This window comes from Notamacropus eugenii, chromosome 3, assembly GCF_028372415.1.
Source record: "Notamacropus eugenii isolate mMacEug1 chromosome 3, mMacEug1.pri_v2, whole genome shotgun sequence".
Classification (NCBI taxonomy): Eukaryota; Metazoa; Chordata; class Mammalia; order Diprotodontia; family Macropodidae; genus Notamacropus; species Notamacropus eugenii.
Genome location: NC_092874.1, coordinates 74,735,272 through 74,753,580, shown reverse-complemented (window position 1 = coordinate 74,753,580; position 18,309 = coordinate 74,735,272). Strand labels below are relative to the sequence as shown.

Genomic DNA, 18,309 nt, shown 5'->3' with positions numbered 1-18,309 from the left:
TCTTTTTTTCATTTGTTGTTGCAATATTGTGTGAGTCATATCACAGATGTGGCTGCCTTTTCTAGCTACACATAACTCCAACTCTGTCAGATAATAATAAGAAATGAGGTTAGGCAAGCTATGGGACCCAATTAGTATTTTAATGCCTGGCTGAAGAGTTTACATTTGAAATGACAGGCAGAAGAAAATCACTCTGTTTTTGAAGAAGGGAGTGACATACTGAAAAAGGATGCTTAAGTGTTTGTCTAGCAGCTTTGAATAGGATGTAGATTGCATAGGCAAAGAACAGAGGCACAGAGAGCAATTCAGAAAGATTCTTCAAAAGGGCTTTAATATTTGCATATTTATAAATCTGGATAGATTGGGTATGAGGAAGAAACCCTTCAATCTCTAGTGTCACAGTTCAGAACTTGATTTCAGGCAAATGAATTTCTCTTCACAGTGTTAAGGCTGCAGTGATTTGGCGAAATGCTAGAACAAATTGAAATTCTTTTAGATTTATTCACTGTAGTTTAAATAAATGCTGTACTGTATTAAAAACCTTGCTGCTTTTAGGATTCATTTACCAATTAAAAAAAAATAGGTAAAAAACCAGTCTGCTAGCTTTTTTCCTTTCTTTTTCATAGTAGCACCACCTGGTGGTTATGAGTATTCATGAGGTATGGTTTGGTGGACTAAGACGCTTTTGGGACCGGGTAAAGAGCCTGGACATTACATAAGATTTTTTGTTTGAAGATCTGCCTTTGATGTAGGTGCTGGGAGAGCATAAATTTGGCCATAGTTTTGTGCAAGAGAAGAATTTTAAAAAATAAAAGTTTTTTTCGACAAGCTTGCCAGAAAACAGTTTTTATATTAAGAAAAATTTATTCTGGTCGAAATTTTATGAGATTAATTGTAACTGATTTTCTGTGTAAATCAGTTGTTATTGTTGTTGAGTTATGTTGGACTTCCTGACTTCAGACCTGGCACTCTGTTCACTGTGCCATGTAACTACTGTAAATCATATCCAGCATTATAGCTAGAGTAAGTGATGTGGATGGTGGCTTCTTATTTTAGTTGAAGATGAAGAGCTGGTGGTGAATTCAGTGTCTGACCCCTTAATTGATAGATGAAAAGGACCTCCAGAGGTCATCTCTTCCCAGCAGGGGAGGAATGCCACACATAGGTATTTCAATTCGTGGCCACCTTGGCAAAGGGACTGAATTTAAAATAGAACTCACTTGACACAATAGACAGTTTTTACCAATCAGATTACCTTTTTAAGTCCAGGAGAGGGGAAAGAATGGTCTAATACAGTGTGAGTTTCCGACAATTTTATTTTTGCTTGCTGTAATAATTCTAGATTCCTTGTTTAAAAGGAGGCCTATTGAATGTGATTAAGGACCCTGTAACTTGCTATGCATAATACATTTTTTGTTATCAAATTTAGGGTATGTATGAGCTATTTTTGCAAGTTACATAAGAGGAGGCTAGGAGAGGGGAAAAGCAGCAGTGCTTGATTGTGTGGGTTTTAAACAATTTTCATTGTATTAAAATCCATAAATGTTTATGATCATGTTCCTCCAAGCAACTTCTAATTCTAATATATCAATTTTTAATGAAAAAATGTTATGTACAGAAGAGTGAATTTAACAATTTACTACTTTGGCCTTATGGTCTATTTTGTAACTTATTGAAAAAATGGTATGGTCCAATTGGCTTAAAGATTAAAAAAAAGTTTACTGCAGAGCTGATTACATCAAGCTGTTTCTGGGTAGGATATAGAGATTTATTCAGAGTGTTTGTATTTTTTTTCCCCATCATTTAAGTGAGGAAGTGTTGGAACTGCCTTTTGCAGGGATAGCTTCCCTAACTGCTGACAGAGTGCACTCTGCTGGTCAGCTTGGATTTTGATAGTAAAATGCTTCACAGATTTAGTGTTTTAGAATTATAGGCTTTAGGTCTCAGAAATCTTCTAGTTCATCCTTCTTTATCTACACATGAAAAAAAGAAGGCACACATAAAATTGCAGCAATTTGACTAAGGACATTTGGCTAATTGGTGACAAGGATGAGTTTTCTTAATTCTTAATTCAATGCTTTCCATTCTACCATACAGGGACTTAATGTAATTTCTCCTGTGCTTTAGAGTCCCTGTAGTGTCCTGGAATAATACATTGATCCTAAAATGGATCATCAATAAAATTTGTCCTTTACTCATGCCTATAACAGCAGCACATGACAGTTATAAAGAGAGCTCTTTTTGAGTTCTGTCAAGGGGAAAAATGTTGAATGTCATATTTAATGGATTCACTATAATAATGAAATATGAGCATTTATATAGTGTTTTATGATTTGAAAAGTCAGTTGCTTCACAACCCTGCAGATGGATAATGCAAGGAAATTATCTCCATTTTTTTTCTTAACCTCAGAGAAATTAGGTGACTCATAGGTGATCACACAGCTGGAAGGTGTTTGAAGCAAGGAAATTATCCAGGTTTCTTGACTCCAACCTCAGCTTGGAATTTACCAACTGTTTACCTTGCAAAGCAGGTAATGGATGTAGAGCCCTTTACACACATTAAAGAATTTTGCTCACCTATAAAGGTGAATTATTGTTATAATTACCCCACCCTTCCTCTCTAAAAGAAATTGCCTTCAGATCCCTTGAAACTGCTAGTTATCCAGATTTCAAAATAGCTTGTTAAATGTGACAGAAACTGATTTTAAAATTTTGAGGAGGAAAAGAAAATAAAGTTATAGCATTCCAAAAGAAATAGTAAGAAAGAAAACAATCCTATGGGGTTTGTGTGGTTGTCTTATGTGACTCATGTTTATTTCTTTTTATTTGTGGGTTAAAAAAAACTTCCACATATTTCTTGAAGTTTTAAGAAAATGTTGCTATGCTAGATTTGCCCACAGTAATTGCCCTCACCATATACCCTTATCCGTTATTTTCAGAGGAATCGGTTTATGATAAATGAGAAAAAGGCACATTATTATAATCTTTTAAAAAGCTGAATTTGTCTGATTGTTGTACCCAGACTTGGTTAACAAAGTAGTTAAAAGATTGTAAGGCAGTAAGAAAAAATGTTTATAAAGTTGAAGGCTTAAAATCACTTTCACAACACACGTAAGGGAAGTTCTTAGCTGGGCATACACAGGAAGTATCAGATCTGACTTGCTCTGACATGAAGAATGTGATGCAATGACTGAATGAATATATTACCGTATTGAATATCAAGTTTAACATTAACTCTGCCTTGAAATTAGAAGAAGTCACCAGGCTGGTTCTTCAGTATTTGCTACTAATTAAAACATCCATATTGTTCTTCTGGAGTAATTGTAGCTTACATAGACCCTTCCCAAAAGACCTGGAGGGATTATAGTAGCCAGCTTGTTGTACTAACGAAAAATAGCATGAGCATGAATGATAAAAACAATATCTTCATTTTTAGGAGAAATGTAAAGAAGTAATTTAAAATGAAATAATGAATTTAGATGAGCACCATAGCCTAATCAATAGATAGCTGGCCCCTGCGTCCTAAAGATCTGGGTCCAAGTCCCATCTCTGATACATCCGACTGTGACCTGTGGGAAGTCACTTCTCCTTTCAGTGGTGCAGGGAAATCTAAGTTGCAAAGTGAATGTCATTCTATATTGGTAGGAGTTTCCTCACGAGGAATTTCCTATGCTAGTGAAATAGTTGTTGTTGTTCAGTCATTTCTGTTGTCACCCCCTCTGGCATTTCCTTGGCAAAGATACCGGAGTGGTTTGCCATTTTCTTCTCTAGCTCATTTTTACAGCTGAGGAAACTGAGGCAAGTAGAGATAAGTGACTTGACTGGGGTCACACAGCTAGTAAATGTCTGAGGTTACATTTGAAGTCATGAAGTTGAGTCTTCTTAACTATAGCTCTGGTACTTTATTCACTATACCGCCTAGCTATATCTAGTAAGAAAGAAAGTTAACTTTAAGAAAATTGTACTCTGTCTCTATTTTGGTGCAGATTTCACTAATTTGAAACTTGCCTTGAATGTTTACTAGCCATGTGATCCTGAGCAAGTTAACCTAACCCCTCTCAGCCTTAGTTTCCTCATTTATACAGTGGGGCTAACAACTGCATTTGTGTGATAGGATTGTTAAGGATGGGGCCTGCACTGGTATAGGGAACTACCTGGTGAAGAAATTCCATCTCCTATTGCAGACTAGCCCTTGAGTTGAAGTTTTTGGTTTTACCAAGTTTCTTTGAGGCACTGAGAAAGGAAATGATTTTCCCAATCACCCAGACCATTTGTTTCAGAGGGAGTCAATCAATTAACATTTTTAAAAACACCTACCATTAGCCAGGAACCATCTAATTACTGGGGTGCTTTGCTAATCACTTGTAGATCCTAAAGCTAGTCCTTCCTGACTTCAGGGAAGCTCTCTAGCCCTTTCTCTGTGTCCTCCCTCATAGGATTATGGAGAGGATCAAACAAGAGAAATTTTATAAAACAACCCGTTTTAATATAATATGCCACCAGTAGTGTTTGGGTTTGCCACTTTTTAATAGTTCTTTGTGGAGCAGCATGGAATAGCTCATGGTGTTGGAATCAGGAAGACCTGGTGACCATGCTCATTGTGTAACTATGAGGACTGCATGGCCGTGGGCAGGTCCCTTCACCTTGGAGTGTCCCAGGCAACTCTGTAAAGAGAGAGCTGATCTGCATCAGAGGTAGACATTTCTGAGCTGGGAATTCTCCACAAGGAAGAAATAAAATTGGAACAAGGGAGAAAAATTCCCTCACATGGTGTGATATATGCATGTAATTGTTCAAACAAAGCATGGATGCTGTTACTACAGAGTGGTTCATATCTCACTACCTGTAATCTCCAGTACAGCTGCCATGATTTCTCATACCTACTTTCTCTTAAGACTCAATGTCCGATTCTTCAGAGGCTTGTCATCTAATATTTTTTTTCTCTCACTTTTCTCTCACTTCTCTCTGTAAACCCCTCTCCCCTCCCTCCTCCCCGCCCCTCCCCCCCCCCCCCCCCCCCCCCCCCCCGAGTGTGTAGATGAACATTTAAGGCCATTTTTATAAAGAACTCTTCCTAGGGCCTTGACATCATGAGATTTGGCTTCTTAAGACTTCTCCTGTACACAGTCTTCATCCTTTCTGCTACACCTAGCCTACTCCCAGATGTGGATGTTACTACTAGGTTCTCTCTCTCTCTCTTTCTCTCTCCCTCCCTCCCCCTCCCCCCTTCTTCCCCCTCCCCCTCTCCTCCCCTTTCCCCCTCCTCCTCCCTCTCTCTTCCTCTCTCTCTCTCTCTCTCTCTCTCTCTCTCTCTCTCTCTCTCTCTCTCTCTCTCTCATATATATATAATATATATTCACCTGAAATGAGTCCAGAGAAACAGGGCCAGTTAGCCCCATCACCTGTGTTGTGTAGTTATTGAGTACTTTCACCTCCCAATACACTAGGACTTAGGATGCATTTATTACATGCTGCGTTTGAAAGGTTCTTCATTGAAACATCCGTATACAAGATGAAAGCCAATGATATTTGTTTGGGTTTCTGATGTTGTGCAAGTTTCACAGATACCAGAACTTTTTCTGCCCCTCCTTCTTTATGTGGGGTGTGACTGAATGCTCAGAATTTTTATTGTAGATATAGAATTAAGTAATTGTCGTTCTTGTAATGATTTTGTTTCCTTTCTGGTCTTGACTAAGTGAAAAATTACTAGGACTTCCCCAATTCTCCAGTCTCACTATGAGTGTTTTATTTCAGGCCATGATACTATGATGTTTCTCTGAATTATAATCATCATTCTTGGATGAAGACAAATTACTCTGTATCAATTGCTCAGTAGACTGGAGTTTAATTGGTAATTTGTGAATATTTCAAAGGGTTCTGGTGGTGAAAAATGGCAACATAGTTTAAGTCTTTTAAACAACTTTTGGAGAAAAAAAAATTTGAACACATGATAATGTAGCCCCTAGTAGTGTTTAAAATACATTCTCAGTTATCCATATTGGATTTTTTTAATTTCATGTTCATTATTTATACTACTGAAAATTGTACACTATTTGTATACTATTGTGTATCTATTGAAAATTAGTGTAACAGATTTCCTAAGCGCAACTTGTTTTGATGCCATTTAAGTTGTACTTGGATCCAGCAGGACATGTTTTGCAAGAATCCTAGAAGTTCATGGTTCAGGTCTATGTGGGCATAAAACTCAAGTGCTTACATCACAAGAATATTCTCATAGAAACTACATCAATCCAGCTTAATTAATAGGTTTACATTAGGGATTCTCAGTCAGGAAAGATCTCAGAACTTATGCTTTGTGTATGTATTTATTCATAATATCAGTACTAATTAAAATTCATTAGCATTATTACCCAGCTGTGATGGGGATGGACAAGGACCTGTTCTTGAGGATTGCCCAGAATCTGCTAATTTAGAATGTATGTAGGGCCTGAAAAGGAAAGAATGACCAGGAAGAAACTGCATAATGTGAGGGCCATGTAGGAAACAGGATTCCTGTGTAATACGGGGCAGATTTAAATAGATTGCTGTCTTACTTACCTGAGCAGATTTGTGACCTCAGTTGTCAGACAAGTTTTGTGTTTTCCTTGTCTAGTCTTGTTAATTTACTGTATGTATCAAGGCTTCCATAAACAGGAAGAACTTCTGGAGACCAGACATTGATATATGGGGCAAACAACCAGACCTTGGGAAGGGTTCTTTTGTTTCTTAGAGATAGAACTTCTTATTTTATTGGATTATTTCTTTGAAAATAAAACCCTCAAGTACTTCTGGAGGGTTTTTTTTTCAAGTTTTTAATGGCAGATTTTCTTCTCAGTTAACATTGTTGTTTGAAATTTTCTTTACTTTTCCACATCACAAATTTGGATCCATGTTTCTGTGGCATATTGTTGGCCTGCTTAGGACAGCTGGTTAAAGCATTGTAGAAAGAAGGTAATTTTCCCAGAAGAAATCTGATCCAGTTACCATAGACTAGCCAGAGACTGTTGCTGTAAGCCTAATGTGTGCTTTGGATGGCCAAAGGCACTGGGTTAGAGCTTCAATCCATCCCCAAATCTGGTTCAGTTAGCAGAAAGCATATTCTCCAGTGGAAAGAGTTCTGAACATGAAGTCAAGAGACATCCAGGTTTGAATCCTGCTCTGACATTTACTGGCTGTATGACGCTGGGCAAATCATCTCATCTCTTTGACCACTGACTTCCTTACCTGTAAGATAGAAACAATATTTGTAATCCTCTCCTCACTGGATTGCTCTGAGAATCAAATGAGACACTGCATGTAAAATTCATTTTTTGAAAGTGGAGGGACTAGACCTGTGATTCCATTGGTGTTGGAAACTCAGTGACGGACCTCACTCTTCTAATGCAGATTCAGACCTCTGTAAGATAATAGTGTGGGAGAGGTATGTGAGCACTGAAAGATTAAGTGACAGAATGTAGCAGAAGTAGGGACTTGGAACCACCATGTTTCCATGACTGGAACTCTGGTTCTCTATAGACAATTGAACTACGTCTTCAAACTCTTTGCAGAGCTTATAGTGCTAGAGAAATGGCAGATATTATTGTTATTATCAAAACATATACAAGTATCATGTTATTCCTTACTATTCACCAAACAACAACTATCTTTGGGAATCAGTTTCTTTGCCACAAGATTCCCCTCTAAAGTTCCTTTTTTCCCCATACATATCCCATCAATCCTCAAGGGATTATATCCACCAAATCTCTTCAACTAACTCTTCCCTGACTTTAGCCTATAGTAGTTTCTCTCTGTCCTTAAACTCTTACAGTGTCTATATTCAGTATCATTTATTTAGTGCTCATTGTGTACTATTTTTTACTGTTAAATTTCTTTCTCAGTAATTAGATGAAAAATTCCATGAGGTCAGGGACTGTGCTTTATAGGATGTGCAAACTGAGACCAAGAGAGGTCACAAATCAAACAGGCAATAAATGGCACTCAGGGTTTGAATTTAGTTCTTTGGGTTCTCTTTGGTTCTCTTTTTCTGCAGCTAGAAAAGGAAAGTATTAGACTAGATTACTTGTAAATTTATGATCATATTCAAATTGTACTTCTCTTTCCATTACACCAAACTGCCCCTCAATGAATAACTTAGCACTTTTCTGTTGTCTGCACATTGTTCTTCAAAATGTTTGAGGAGTGGCCTGTACTTCTGCCAATTTCCAGGTAGAGGGTGGCCCTCATATTCAGGAATATTTAAGCAAAATGAGTGATGTCAGTAGACATAAAGGATACCAGGATACAGTATTGAATAGCACTTTGAAATATACTACTGTGAAAATGTGAGAAAAACCAGCGTCCCAGGTGTCCAGGACTACTCTGGCTTTCTGGTTTGGTTTTCTATTTTGCTCTGGCAGTGGTTTGTTCTGATTATACGCTGATAGGAAAAGTGTTTGTTCCTTTTGCTGAAGGTACAAATCCTCAGAGATAGGGTGAACTTCTTGGAGATTTTCAGTCATTGCAAAATTAGATAATGTAATGATAGCACATTTTTTTATAAACAGCATTGAAAATCTTACCTACTTTTAATTTTATTTTTTAATTGAAACTTATTTTTCAATTAACAAGCACTTCTCTCCCTTCTGCTTCCAGTCTCCTGGGGGGAAAACCTGGCAAAACTCTTGAAGCAAATATACTTAGTCAATCAAAAGATTAAAAAAAAAATCACCTTCTATGCGCCAGGCACTGTGCAAAACACTGTACAATTATTATCTCATTTGATCTTCACAACAACCCTGTGAGGTCGGAGCTATTATTATCCCCATTTTACAGATGAGGTTAAATGATTTCCAAAGCAAATTCCCACATTTTCCAGGCCCAGAAATAGGTTTGACCCTTTAAAAGAGCCTATCAGGTTTTGCCTGTCTTTGAAACTATTTATTCCTCAGTGTGTTTTGCCTTATTTTCCTTCCTCTCCCTTTTAAATTTCCCATTAACATTTTATTGCTGCTTGATATATTCTGTTCCACATGTTAATTAAAGATTGTGTAATGATGCTTTGACTGAATTCTCTTGGCATCAGTTTCACTTAGCATACATGCTGTTTTTTATTGGGGTAACTTTTTAAAACTATTAAAATGTTAACATGGTTTTGTATTAACAGGATTGATATTATTTTGGTGGAATCAAAATTGTTGTGTAGCAAAAACAATGAGTTATTCTGAGGGGGTCTGATACTGAAATATCTCAACAAATAACTTAGCTGATGACATGGAAAACCATGAAGACATAGATAACCAGGCATTTTGTAGGACTAGAAAGAAGTGGTTTTGGTGGTAGAGGACCTTGGTTCAAATGCTGGCTGTTGCTTACTATTTCTGTGACCTTGGTCGAGTCACTTAATTTTTCTGAGCCTCAGTTTTCTCATCTGTAAAATGAGGGGTTTAGACTAGAGAGCCTTGGAGGTCCATTCAAGCTCTAGATCTGTGGTCCTTTTATCCATTGTCAGACCATTTAAAATTGATGAGATTCTTTTAGGGCCATTTAGAAACATAGTATTAAGACAGATTAGAAGACAGATATTTGTAATCCAAATGTCAATTTAGCTGGCTTTAGGTGAAACCAAGTCATACAACCAACATGTTTATCAGTGTCAGTGGAAGAGATCTGGTTGCGGAGTTAGGGACTTGGTCTCATTTTTGGTTCATATCCTGGTAGTGCTTGCTTCTTACTATTTCTGTATTTTGGGTCAAATGACTTGTTCTCCCTATTGTTCCCTCCAGGATCCCATGTCCAGTGTGTGTGTTTGGGGGTAGGATGTAGTCCATGCAGTCAAGGATATTGCAATTTAATTGGCTGTGATGAAAGTAAAACTTAACAACCACAAAGGGTTATAAATTATGAATACAAGTAGTGCAGACAAGAAATATTAAAGGAATTCAGCAGGGAAGTCACTGTTGGTTGAAGTGATTAAGGAAGGCTTTGAGATTGATAGAAGATTTTAGCTGAGCCTTGGAACATGGGGGAAAGGAGGAGGGCATTTCACACATTCCTCTCCACCCTCCACTTTGTATGTCTCAGAAGTACGTCACAGAGTACAATAGTTTTGGCCTTTCTTCCGCTGGTGGAATTCTGCTATTTTGCCATAGTCCTGTTTAAATGAATTCTGCTCTTACCTGAGCTGCTCTTAGCTCTTGGCAAATCTTTTGAAGATACAATCACAGAATCCTCCCTTGATGATGACAGGAACACCTTAGGAAGGAGAAGGTAGCTCCGCCTCTGACATCAGCAGGCTTTGAGGGGGAGTCAGGGATGGTCCCTTCCATCCTCTCAAGTAACTCTGACTTTACAGTCCGTATCAATGGAAACCATTCTGACTCTTGGCTAGATCTCAGCTTTATGATGTTATGTTGTTGTGGAACACTAACCAAGCCATCTGGGACTGCTGGATGTTATGGATGTGAATATAGGGTCCATCATGTGCAGCTGGATAGCTTCCTTCCCACCATTTCCCAAAGGACCTCTGAGGTAGGCAGAAGTCTAACATTTTGTTATTTTTCAAATTGGATTCTGACGTTCTCATTATTCACTAGTCTGTCTGTCTGTCTGTCTGTCTGTCTGTCTGTCTCTCTCTCTCTCTCTCACACACACACACACACACACACACACACACACACACAGAATTTCGCACCACCGTTGCCATTTCATTGGTACAGGTAACTCCCTGCACTAATGCATAAACATATAGTTTAGGGTCTTTAACTTGCTAATGGTAACAATGGTTGGCAAAAGGCAGAGAGAGCACTTGAAGTCTGGTCTTCACGACTGCAAGGCTTATCTCCTGCTTTGTCCTCATCTATGAAAACCCATTAGGATTGTTTCTGACGTTTTTTAGTTTGGAGTATCCACGTGCGAGAGATGAGTCATCAGCATATCTAAGAAAGAGAAGGCCTTTTTGAATAGGAAATGCTGGGGAATGAGATGCTTGTTGGAATTTTTTAACTTTCATACAGAGCTGTTTATCATGTATCATTGAGGGGTTTGCTTTCTATGCCAAAAAATTCCTCTAGATGCTTAAGTCAGATTCTGTTGTATATTAGTTAAAAAGTAAATATGCAAAAGTATATTTTCTTTTGACTATGTGCCTAGGTTAGGTTGTGAATAACCTTAGGGAATTGGTTAACTAGGGTTATTTCTTTTATAAATGTTAGATGAAACATTAAACTTTTATTGTTTGAAAAAACACACCTTATAACACTTTCACCATGATGTTCCTGGGCACAAAACCCTAGTAACAGAATAATTGGTATCTGATGAGATTTTTAACTCTTCATTGGAAGAGATCATGGCTTATGTTAATTTTTCTATTTTTATAGGACCCAGCACAATGCTGACACATAGTAGGTTTCCTCTACCACACAGATGTGGTCATTTTCCCAAAGAGGGTAACGTTGCTGATAGCAATGAAAAGTATACAGCTCAACTAATTTAGGGGAACATGTAAGGCTGAAAGAGTCACCTAGGGCAGTGCATAAACCCCTAGACTCTAAACCTGCCAGCCCCACTCAGTCACCTCTTTACCTAAATCTGTGTGGAACTGAGTTCTGGTTGGTTGGTTTGTTGGATGTTGTTCTTCTTTGTTTCTGAAGAGGACCAAAATGACATCACCATGATAAAGTGAAGTTTCAGTGTGTCTGACTGTGGCTGGTCAGACCAACATGATGAGCTTGAAATGCTCTACCACAGGTTGGGCACAGACAGTCCGTGTGAATATTTGGAACACTCCAAATTTGCGCATCCTATGTTTACTTTGTGCTATCTCAATTCTGATTTGCTCATACAGCACACCACCCTTTCTGATGTGGGCATGCCATGCTGTGAGTGGTCCTGTACCATTGTTTGAAATCCGAGAGCTACATAGACCAGGTGTGGCATTCCTGCCCTGATCTCTCATTCATTTTCTCCTTTCTTACTCTTGAATTCTGTTTGATTTTGGTATTGACCTCTCCTCCTAATCTGGGTACTGCTTTCTGTTTCTGCCCTCTCAGTTTAGTTTCCTGTGAGGAACTTCAGTTATATGTGATCAAGCAGCTGTCACCTTCCTTTCCTCCACAGACTTCAAGTGGGTCCCATAAGAGGTGCTCAGCACCAACTTATTCTGGGTGCTCTCCTTATTCCCATAACTGAGCAGAGCTCAGAAGAATTGCATAGTGGATACTATACAAAATATTCCACTTGAGTTTATATTTCTTTTTAAGACCTTTGCCTAGAATAATTGAAAATTAAATGTTATTTGTACTTCCTCAAGTTAATTAAAAAAATTAGGTGGACATTTATCTGCTATTTTCCTTTATTTTCCTAGTTGACTACAGCTTTTATTTTGGACTCCAATGGACTATTATTCCTTTTCTATGGGTTCTTTAGCCATTGCTACTGTGGAGGAGAGACAGAGCAGTACAATGGAAAAAGTTCTGGATCTGGAGTTAGAAGACCTTGATTCAAATCCCATCTTTGGCATTGATGACTGTGGTCAAGTTACTTAATTTCTTTGGGGCACAGTTTCATTTGGAAGTGAGGACGGTTGAACTGGACGGCTTCTGAGACCGCTCTTTTTACTATAATCCTAAGTGGGTTGGTAGAGATCAAGACTAATTTCATGTTCTTGTGGGATAGAGAAGTTCATACTCAAAGGTGTCTCTACATCTAGAGAGTAAATGCATTTTTTTAAAAAATTGGTTTTGGATGGATTATGTGGCAGTGCTTTGTGGGTATACATCATATCATGTGTAAATTTTATGGCATACTTGCCCATCTTTTTCCTGTCTCCTATCGGTAAAACAGGTTGTTTTTAAACTTTTTAAAAATCAGATAATATCTCTTGCATCTGTCGCATCTTTTCCTCCCACTACTATCATCATTGTTCCAATCCATCTTAGTTCTTCTCTGGGTTGCAGTTTCAGTTTCATACTTAGTCTCCTAATGTCCATCCTTCACTTCCATGTGCATCTTTCCAATACACAAGGTCTAGCCTTGAAATTTCCTTGTTAAAAATAAGGGTTTATATCTGGGTAAGATTCTAACCACTTGGACTGACATTCAAGGCCCCCAATAATTCACCTCCAATCTACCTATCCAGTCATTTCATTCTCTTCCCCTTCACACTCTACATCTTAACTAAGCTGCAATATGGCGCCTGATCTCTTCCCGTAGTATCCTGGTACTGGAATCCACTATTTCCCTATCTCCCCTATTTTGAAAGAGTTTGTTATGATATGGTAGAAAGTGTCCTAGTCTTGAAGAAAGTGATTTGGATGTTGACACCAATGGACAAGTCACACAACCTTTTATGAGCTTAAGTTTCCTTATCTGTAAAATGCAGGTAATATTAGCTCAAATAATTATCATACAGCATTTTTGGCATGTGAATAGTCCACTTCTATAAAGTATCTTGTAAATTTAAAAGCAAAAGGCATTTGGTATTATTTAATCTAAATTCACAGGGTTGTTAAGCATTTTGCCTATTTTAAAACCTTATACTTAATGAAATTATTATGATTATTGCTACTAATAATTATCATTGAGCTCAATCCTTGTCTTTAAGGTCCAGTCTTTAAGGTTTAGTTGTTTTTCAGCTATGTCTTACTCTTCATGACCACATTTGGGGTTGTCTTGGCAGAGATACTGGCATGGTTTGACATTTCCTTTTTCAACTCATTTTACAGATGGAATCTGAGGAATCCAAGGCAAACAACATTAAGTGAGTTGCCTAAGGTCACCACCTACTAAGTATTTGAGACCAGATTTGAACTCAGGAAGATGAGTCTTCCTGACCCCAGACCTGGTGCTTTATCCATTGCACCAACTAGCTGCCCCACAGTCCAGATTAGGTGTCACTGTTTCAAACTCCGTGAAGGCTTTCATAATCACCTTTCTGAACATGATTTATCTCTTCTACTTCTTATTTCACTTAGTCTTTACCTCACCATTGTACTCACTACATTTTGTCTAGTGAACAGGCCTTATTTTTATTGGATTTTAAGATCTTTGAGAGAGAACTATTTCTTCCATGACACAGGCACTTAAATGTTTGTGGAATTGAATTGAGTTAGTGGTGTGGATAAATGTTTGCACAAAAGTCAGGTTTATCAGACTGATAGAGCTGATGTGGTAAACTTATATTAGGTGGCAGAATTGGGATCTCTAGATATCCTTGCATGAAGGGTGGAATATAGAAAGGTACATTTTAATGGGGATAAATGCAGTGTCCTACTCAATTTCGAAACAGCCATTGTGAAGTTTCAAGTTAGGTGGAGCATCTTAATAGCAGTCTTTATACAAGACTTGAGCAGTGTGATGTAGCAACCAAATAAATTAATTTAAAGCTACTTGTGTTAATTGAAGATTAGTGTCCAGAGAAGTCAACCAGCATTTATTAAGCTTTTACTGTGTGCCAGACTCTATGTCCAGAATGAGGGAGGTGATAGTGTCTCTGTAATTTTTTCTGGTCATGTCATGTTTGTAGCATGTTCCCTTTTAGATGCTACATCTTAAAAAACAATAAAAACCAAAACAAATGTATACTTTATCCATATGAAGGCAACCACAATGGAGAGAAATTATTTTAGGAGCAATCGAGGCAACTGAAGACATTTAACTTTAGGGAAAGATTCAAGGAGATGAGGAAATTGGTTTTCAAATGCCTGAGGAGCTATTATTATGTGCTCCATCAATCTCTTCCTTTTCTTCCTGTTGCACTTGCTCTAGTTTTGTTTACCTCTTTACTCAGTTTCTAGCCCATGGCCTTGCACTTAAAATGTGTACCCACCACCATGCTAGCGTTGCTTATTCTTTTGACTTTGTGTCAGTCAGTCATGGATAATCACCAATCTTGAGTAATTCCCAGTACCCACTTTCTCTATTCTTGCTCCCACATTGGAGAAAGTCACAAAAAATCAAGCTGATTTTTCCACCCTAAATTAAAGCTACATGAATACCAGCTGAGCCCTCACAGTTGCTCAGCTGCCTTTTTAGTCATCTTTAATGGATTTTAATTGTCTTCCCTATTGTAGCCAATTCAACCCTCCACTTTCTTTAGTTCCCCTAATCCTACTTCTCTAGTATCCTCTCATCCTTAGTGAAATAGTCCTTTAGAGGGAATATATGTTCTAAATTAGAAATGTAAACAATGATTGCTGTGTGCAATATTAATAATTTGTTGAACATAATATTTTATGATTTTATTAAATACACCTGTTAAAAAAAGTAATCTGACTTAATATTCAAATATTTCTTGGTTAAGAAATTTTAAAAAACCCAAATGTTTAAAAAATTCCCCCCCTCCTTTTTTTTGTTTTTTAGGCGTGAGAAAGTGAGATGCTTTCCAAATGAATCAAAAAAGTAGTGTACTCCCTTTGATTTTTAAAAAGGAAATTTCTTTTCTTTTTGGAATGATTCAAAAAAAAATTAATGGTATTTTGAACACTTTCTTTAATCATTAAAACTATTTCTTTGCTTATAATAATTGATATCAGAATTTTGGATAAATTATAATCTCTAACTATTCTCTTCTTTAAAAAAAATACCGACATGTTGCGTTTTAGAATATATTGGAGAATTAGGACAAAATAGTCCTCCTGGTTAATAAATGTTGATGCTCTCTTTTCCCAACCCTTTTCCTCTTTCTTTTTTTAGATGGGGAAGTTCTAGTATTTATTCTCTAATTGTGCCTCCATTTTTTTCAGCTTTAGTATGAAAACTGCTACAGTATTCCAGTGTGGGAAAATGTTTAGTGATAGGAATTAGGGCATAATTATTATGGCTTCCTTAAACAGATTACAGGAATGTGCTAATGACATGCAGTTCGCATTTCCAGTCTTATATGCTGTTTTTCAAAAATGTCTTTTTCTCTGTAGGTCATGAGGACACAGACATTCTAATAGCTTTCACAAAATTTTGCTTAAATTTAAGGAGAATTATGCATGCTGGGAAAATCAGGCTCAACAAATAACTTCCATAGCCCATTAAGAGACTGTGGTTCTTGTGGTTTAGAGAGTTGGTATATTCCATTTCTTATGTCATATGCAGTTTGAGGAGGCATCAGATAATTATGATTCCAGCTACATTTTCTTTCTCAGTAATAATAGTGAAATTTACATAGTGCTTTAAGGTTTATAAAGTGATTTACAAATATCTCATTTAGTCAAGTTGGCACTTGACAGTTATCAGAGTGGTTCATTGGAGAAAAATCTAGTTGTCTTTTTTGACTTCTAAATCTGGCTTTGTACCTCAAAACAATACACTTTTTTCCTCTAGATTATTTGGAGCACAATTAATTTAAAAATTTTTATGTGTTTGATTTCATAATTTTGAGCTATGAACTAATTAATGCTTCCTTTTGTTTTACATATATCTCTCTGGCTTCTCCCATTTGTATCATTTGAAAATTCATGGACAAGTCCCTTTTCCCCCTACCTATGTGGCAAGGGTTGGGAGACATGGCCCACATGAAGGCTGGTTTGGGTGTGGGATGATCATTCCTCTCTTTAGCTGATAGTGTCTCATTTTCCTATTGGTTCTCAACTCCAGGTTTTAAGGCAAACAAAGAGTTCTCATTTTTTTCAAGATTAGTAGAAATGCACACTCTCCCATTAATCTCAAATCCCCCACTCCAATTTATTAAGTAAAATAGAGAAACTTTCCACATAAGCTTTGATTCCTTTCTCAGTATTAAGCTTCCTAGTCTCATAGTTCTAAATAAACATCTGCATTACTGTCTATTCACTTGATTGACTCTGTAGTAAACAACACAGGAAGTATTTAAATATTTCATTGATGTGAAAAAGATTACTCTCAATCACCTTCAACTATCCTCAGTAATATCTGACTTCTCTAGAAATGGGAAGCACAGTCCTTGGGTTTACTCTCTCAGGAGGGCAAAATCTCAAAAGATAGTTTTTAAGATATCTTCTCTGCAGAATATTAATTGAACTCAGTGCTAGGCAAGATTTGAAATTAGGCAAAGTTTGTCAGTCTCCAAAGCTTTCCTCTCCTAAGAGTTTGGGACACTGGTTCACTTGTATTTCTTTTTTCTGTAGTAATTCCAGTTCTGTTTTCTCATTTCCTTTATTGTAGTTGGATCTGAAGTAGGTGTTAGAAACAAAAGCTCTTATTCACACAGTGTATGTGATGCCTCCTAGGAACATTTTCATTTTCCAAAGAGGAATTTAGTTATCTAAATCATTGGCAAAATTGTTGCAGTTTGACTGGTTAGGAGAACATTGTTGGGAAGAGAGATTTTCTTGGAGTTCTGCCAGGAGAGCTGGTCTTTCTCCTTAAAATTCTCAGAGAAACTTCTGCCCCAATTCCTGGCCTCCCCCATTCAATAGCTAATCAAGAAATGTCCCCAATTTTAGCACTTGTGGGGAGCTGCTCTTCCTTCAGTCTCCTGGAGTTGAGCAGTCATTCAGTCACTGGACTTTTTTCTAATCAGAGACATGTCTACATGCCTCACCAGGAAATTGGGAACTGATGTGAGGCTAATAGAGCTGGACTGTGAAAATAGGTGACCCTTCTTGAGGTCACTAATTGTGTTTACATAAGTTGGGTATTCATAGTTTATTGTTTACATAGTAAGGTTACCTGCTCCAGGCAAGCTTACCTGCTAATAACTTAAAAAGACAGAACTTTATTAGTCACTCAATAAATCTTTCTCAGTCCTATATGTGAAAAATAGAGTAGGTTGCCTTAAGGAGATGGTATGTCCCCCATTGTTGGATGTCTTCCAGCGGTAGCTAAATGACTATTTATTGAGAATTCCATGGAATGAATTCCGTGCTTAGTTGTACATTGTGTAGATGATCTCTGAGTTTTCTTCCAACTCTGATATTCTGATTCTGTTTGTTGTCTTAATTAGTCTTTAAAAATAAATAGTTCTTTAGTACTTTTGAAACATTTATTTTATCACAATTTTGGGCATGCTTCTTACAAAATCAACATGACCTTATAAATTATAGGATAATTATAAGGGAGTGGACTAGTGATTGATGTAGCAGGTGAGTAACTTATTTGCAACTCATGGTCAGACAACCCTTTTGTATCAAAGATGGGAGTTGAACTCAGATATTTCTAGCCCTGGAGAAGGAGATGGCAAACCACTTCAGTGTCTGCCAAGGAAACCCCAAATGGCATGACAAAGAGTTGGACATGACTGAAATGACTCAACAACAACATTTCTAGCTCTGAGGACTGCTCTACTTGAAAGATACCTCTCATAGATTACCATGGTGATAAATAATAGGTAGATATTCAGAGGATCACAGATGTAGAGTTGGA

The 18,309-nt window shown here is 37.3% G+C and overlaps 1 protein-coding gene across 21 annotated transcripts in view; it reads left to right on the top strand.

Moving 5' to 3' along the window:
- Positions 1–18,309, top strand: part of PARD3 (par-3 family cell polarity regulator) — a 728,954-nt gene that overhangs the window by 109,323 nt on the left and 601,322 nt on the right. For 5 of the 21 annotated variants that reach the window (XM_072651984.1, XM_072651982.1, XM_072651976.1 and 2 more), the window contains exon 1: positions 10,264–10,506. The exons of 12 other annotated variants lie outside the window; for them this stretch is intronic. In XM_072651984.1, the coding sequence (XP_072508085.1) occupies positions 10,291–10,506 (216 nt within the window). In that variant the 5' untranslated portion in view covers positions 10,264–10,290. Of the gene's footprint in view, positions 1–10,260; positions 10,507–18,309 lie in introns of those variants that run through there. 4 more of the 21 variants (XM_072651991.1, XM_072651990.1, XM_072651988.1 and 1 more) reach the window with 3 other exon arrangements.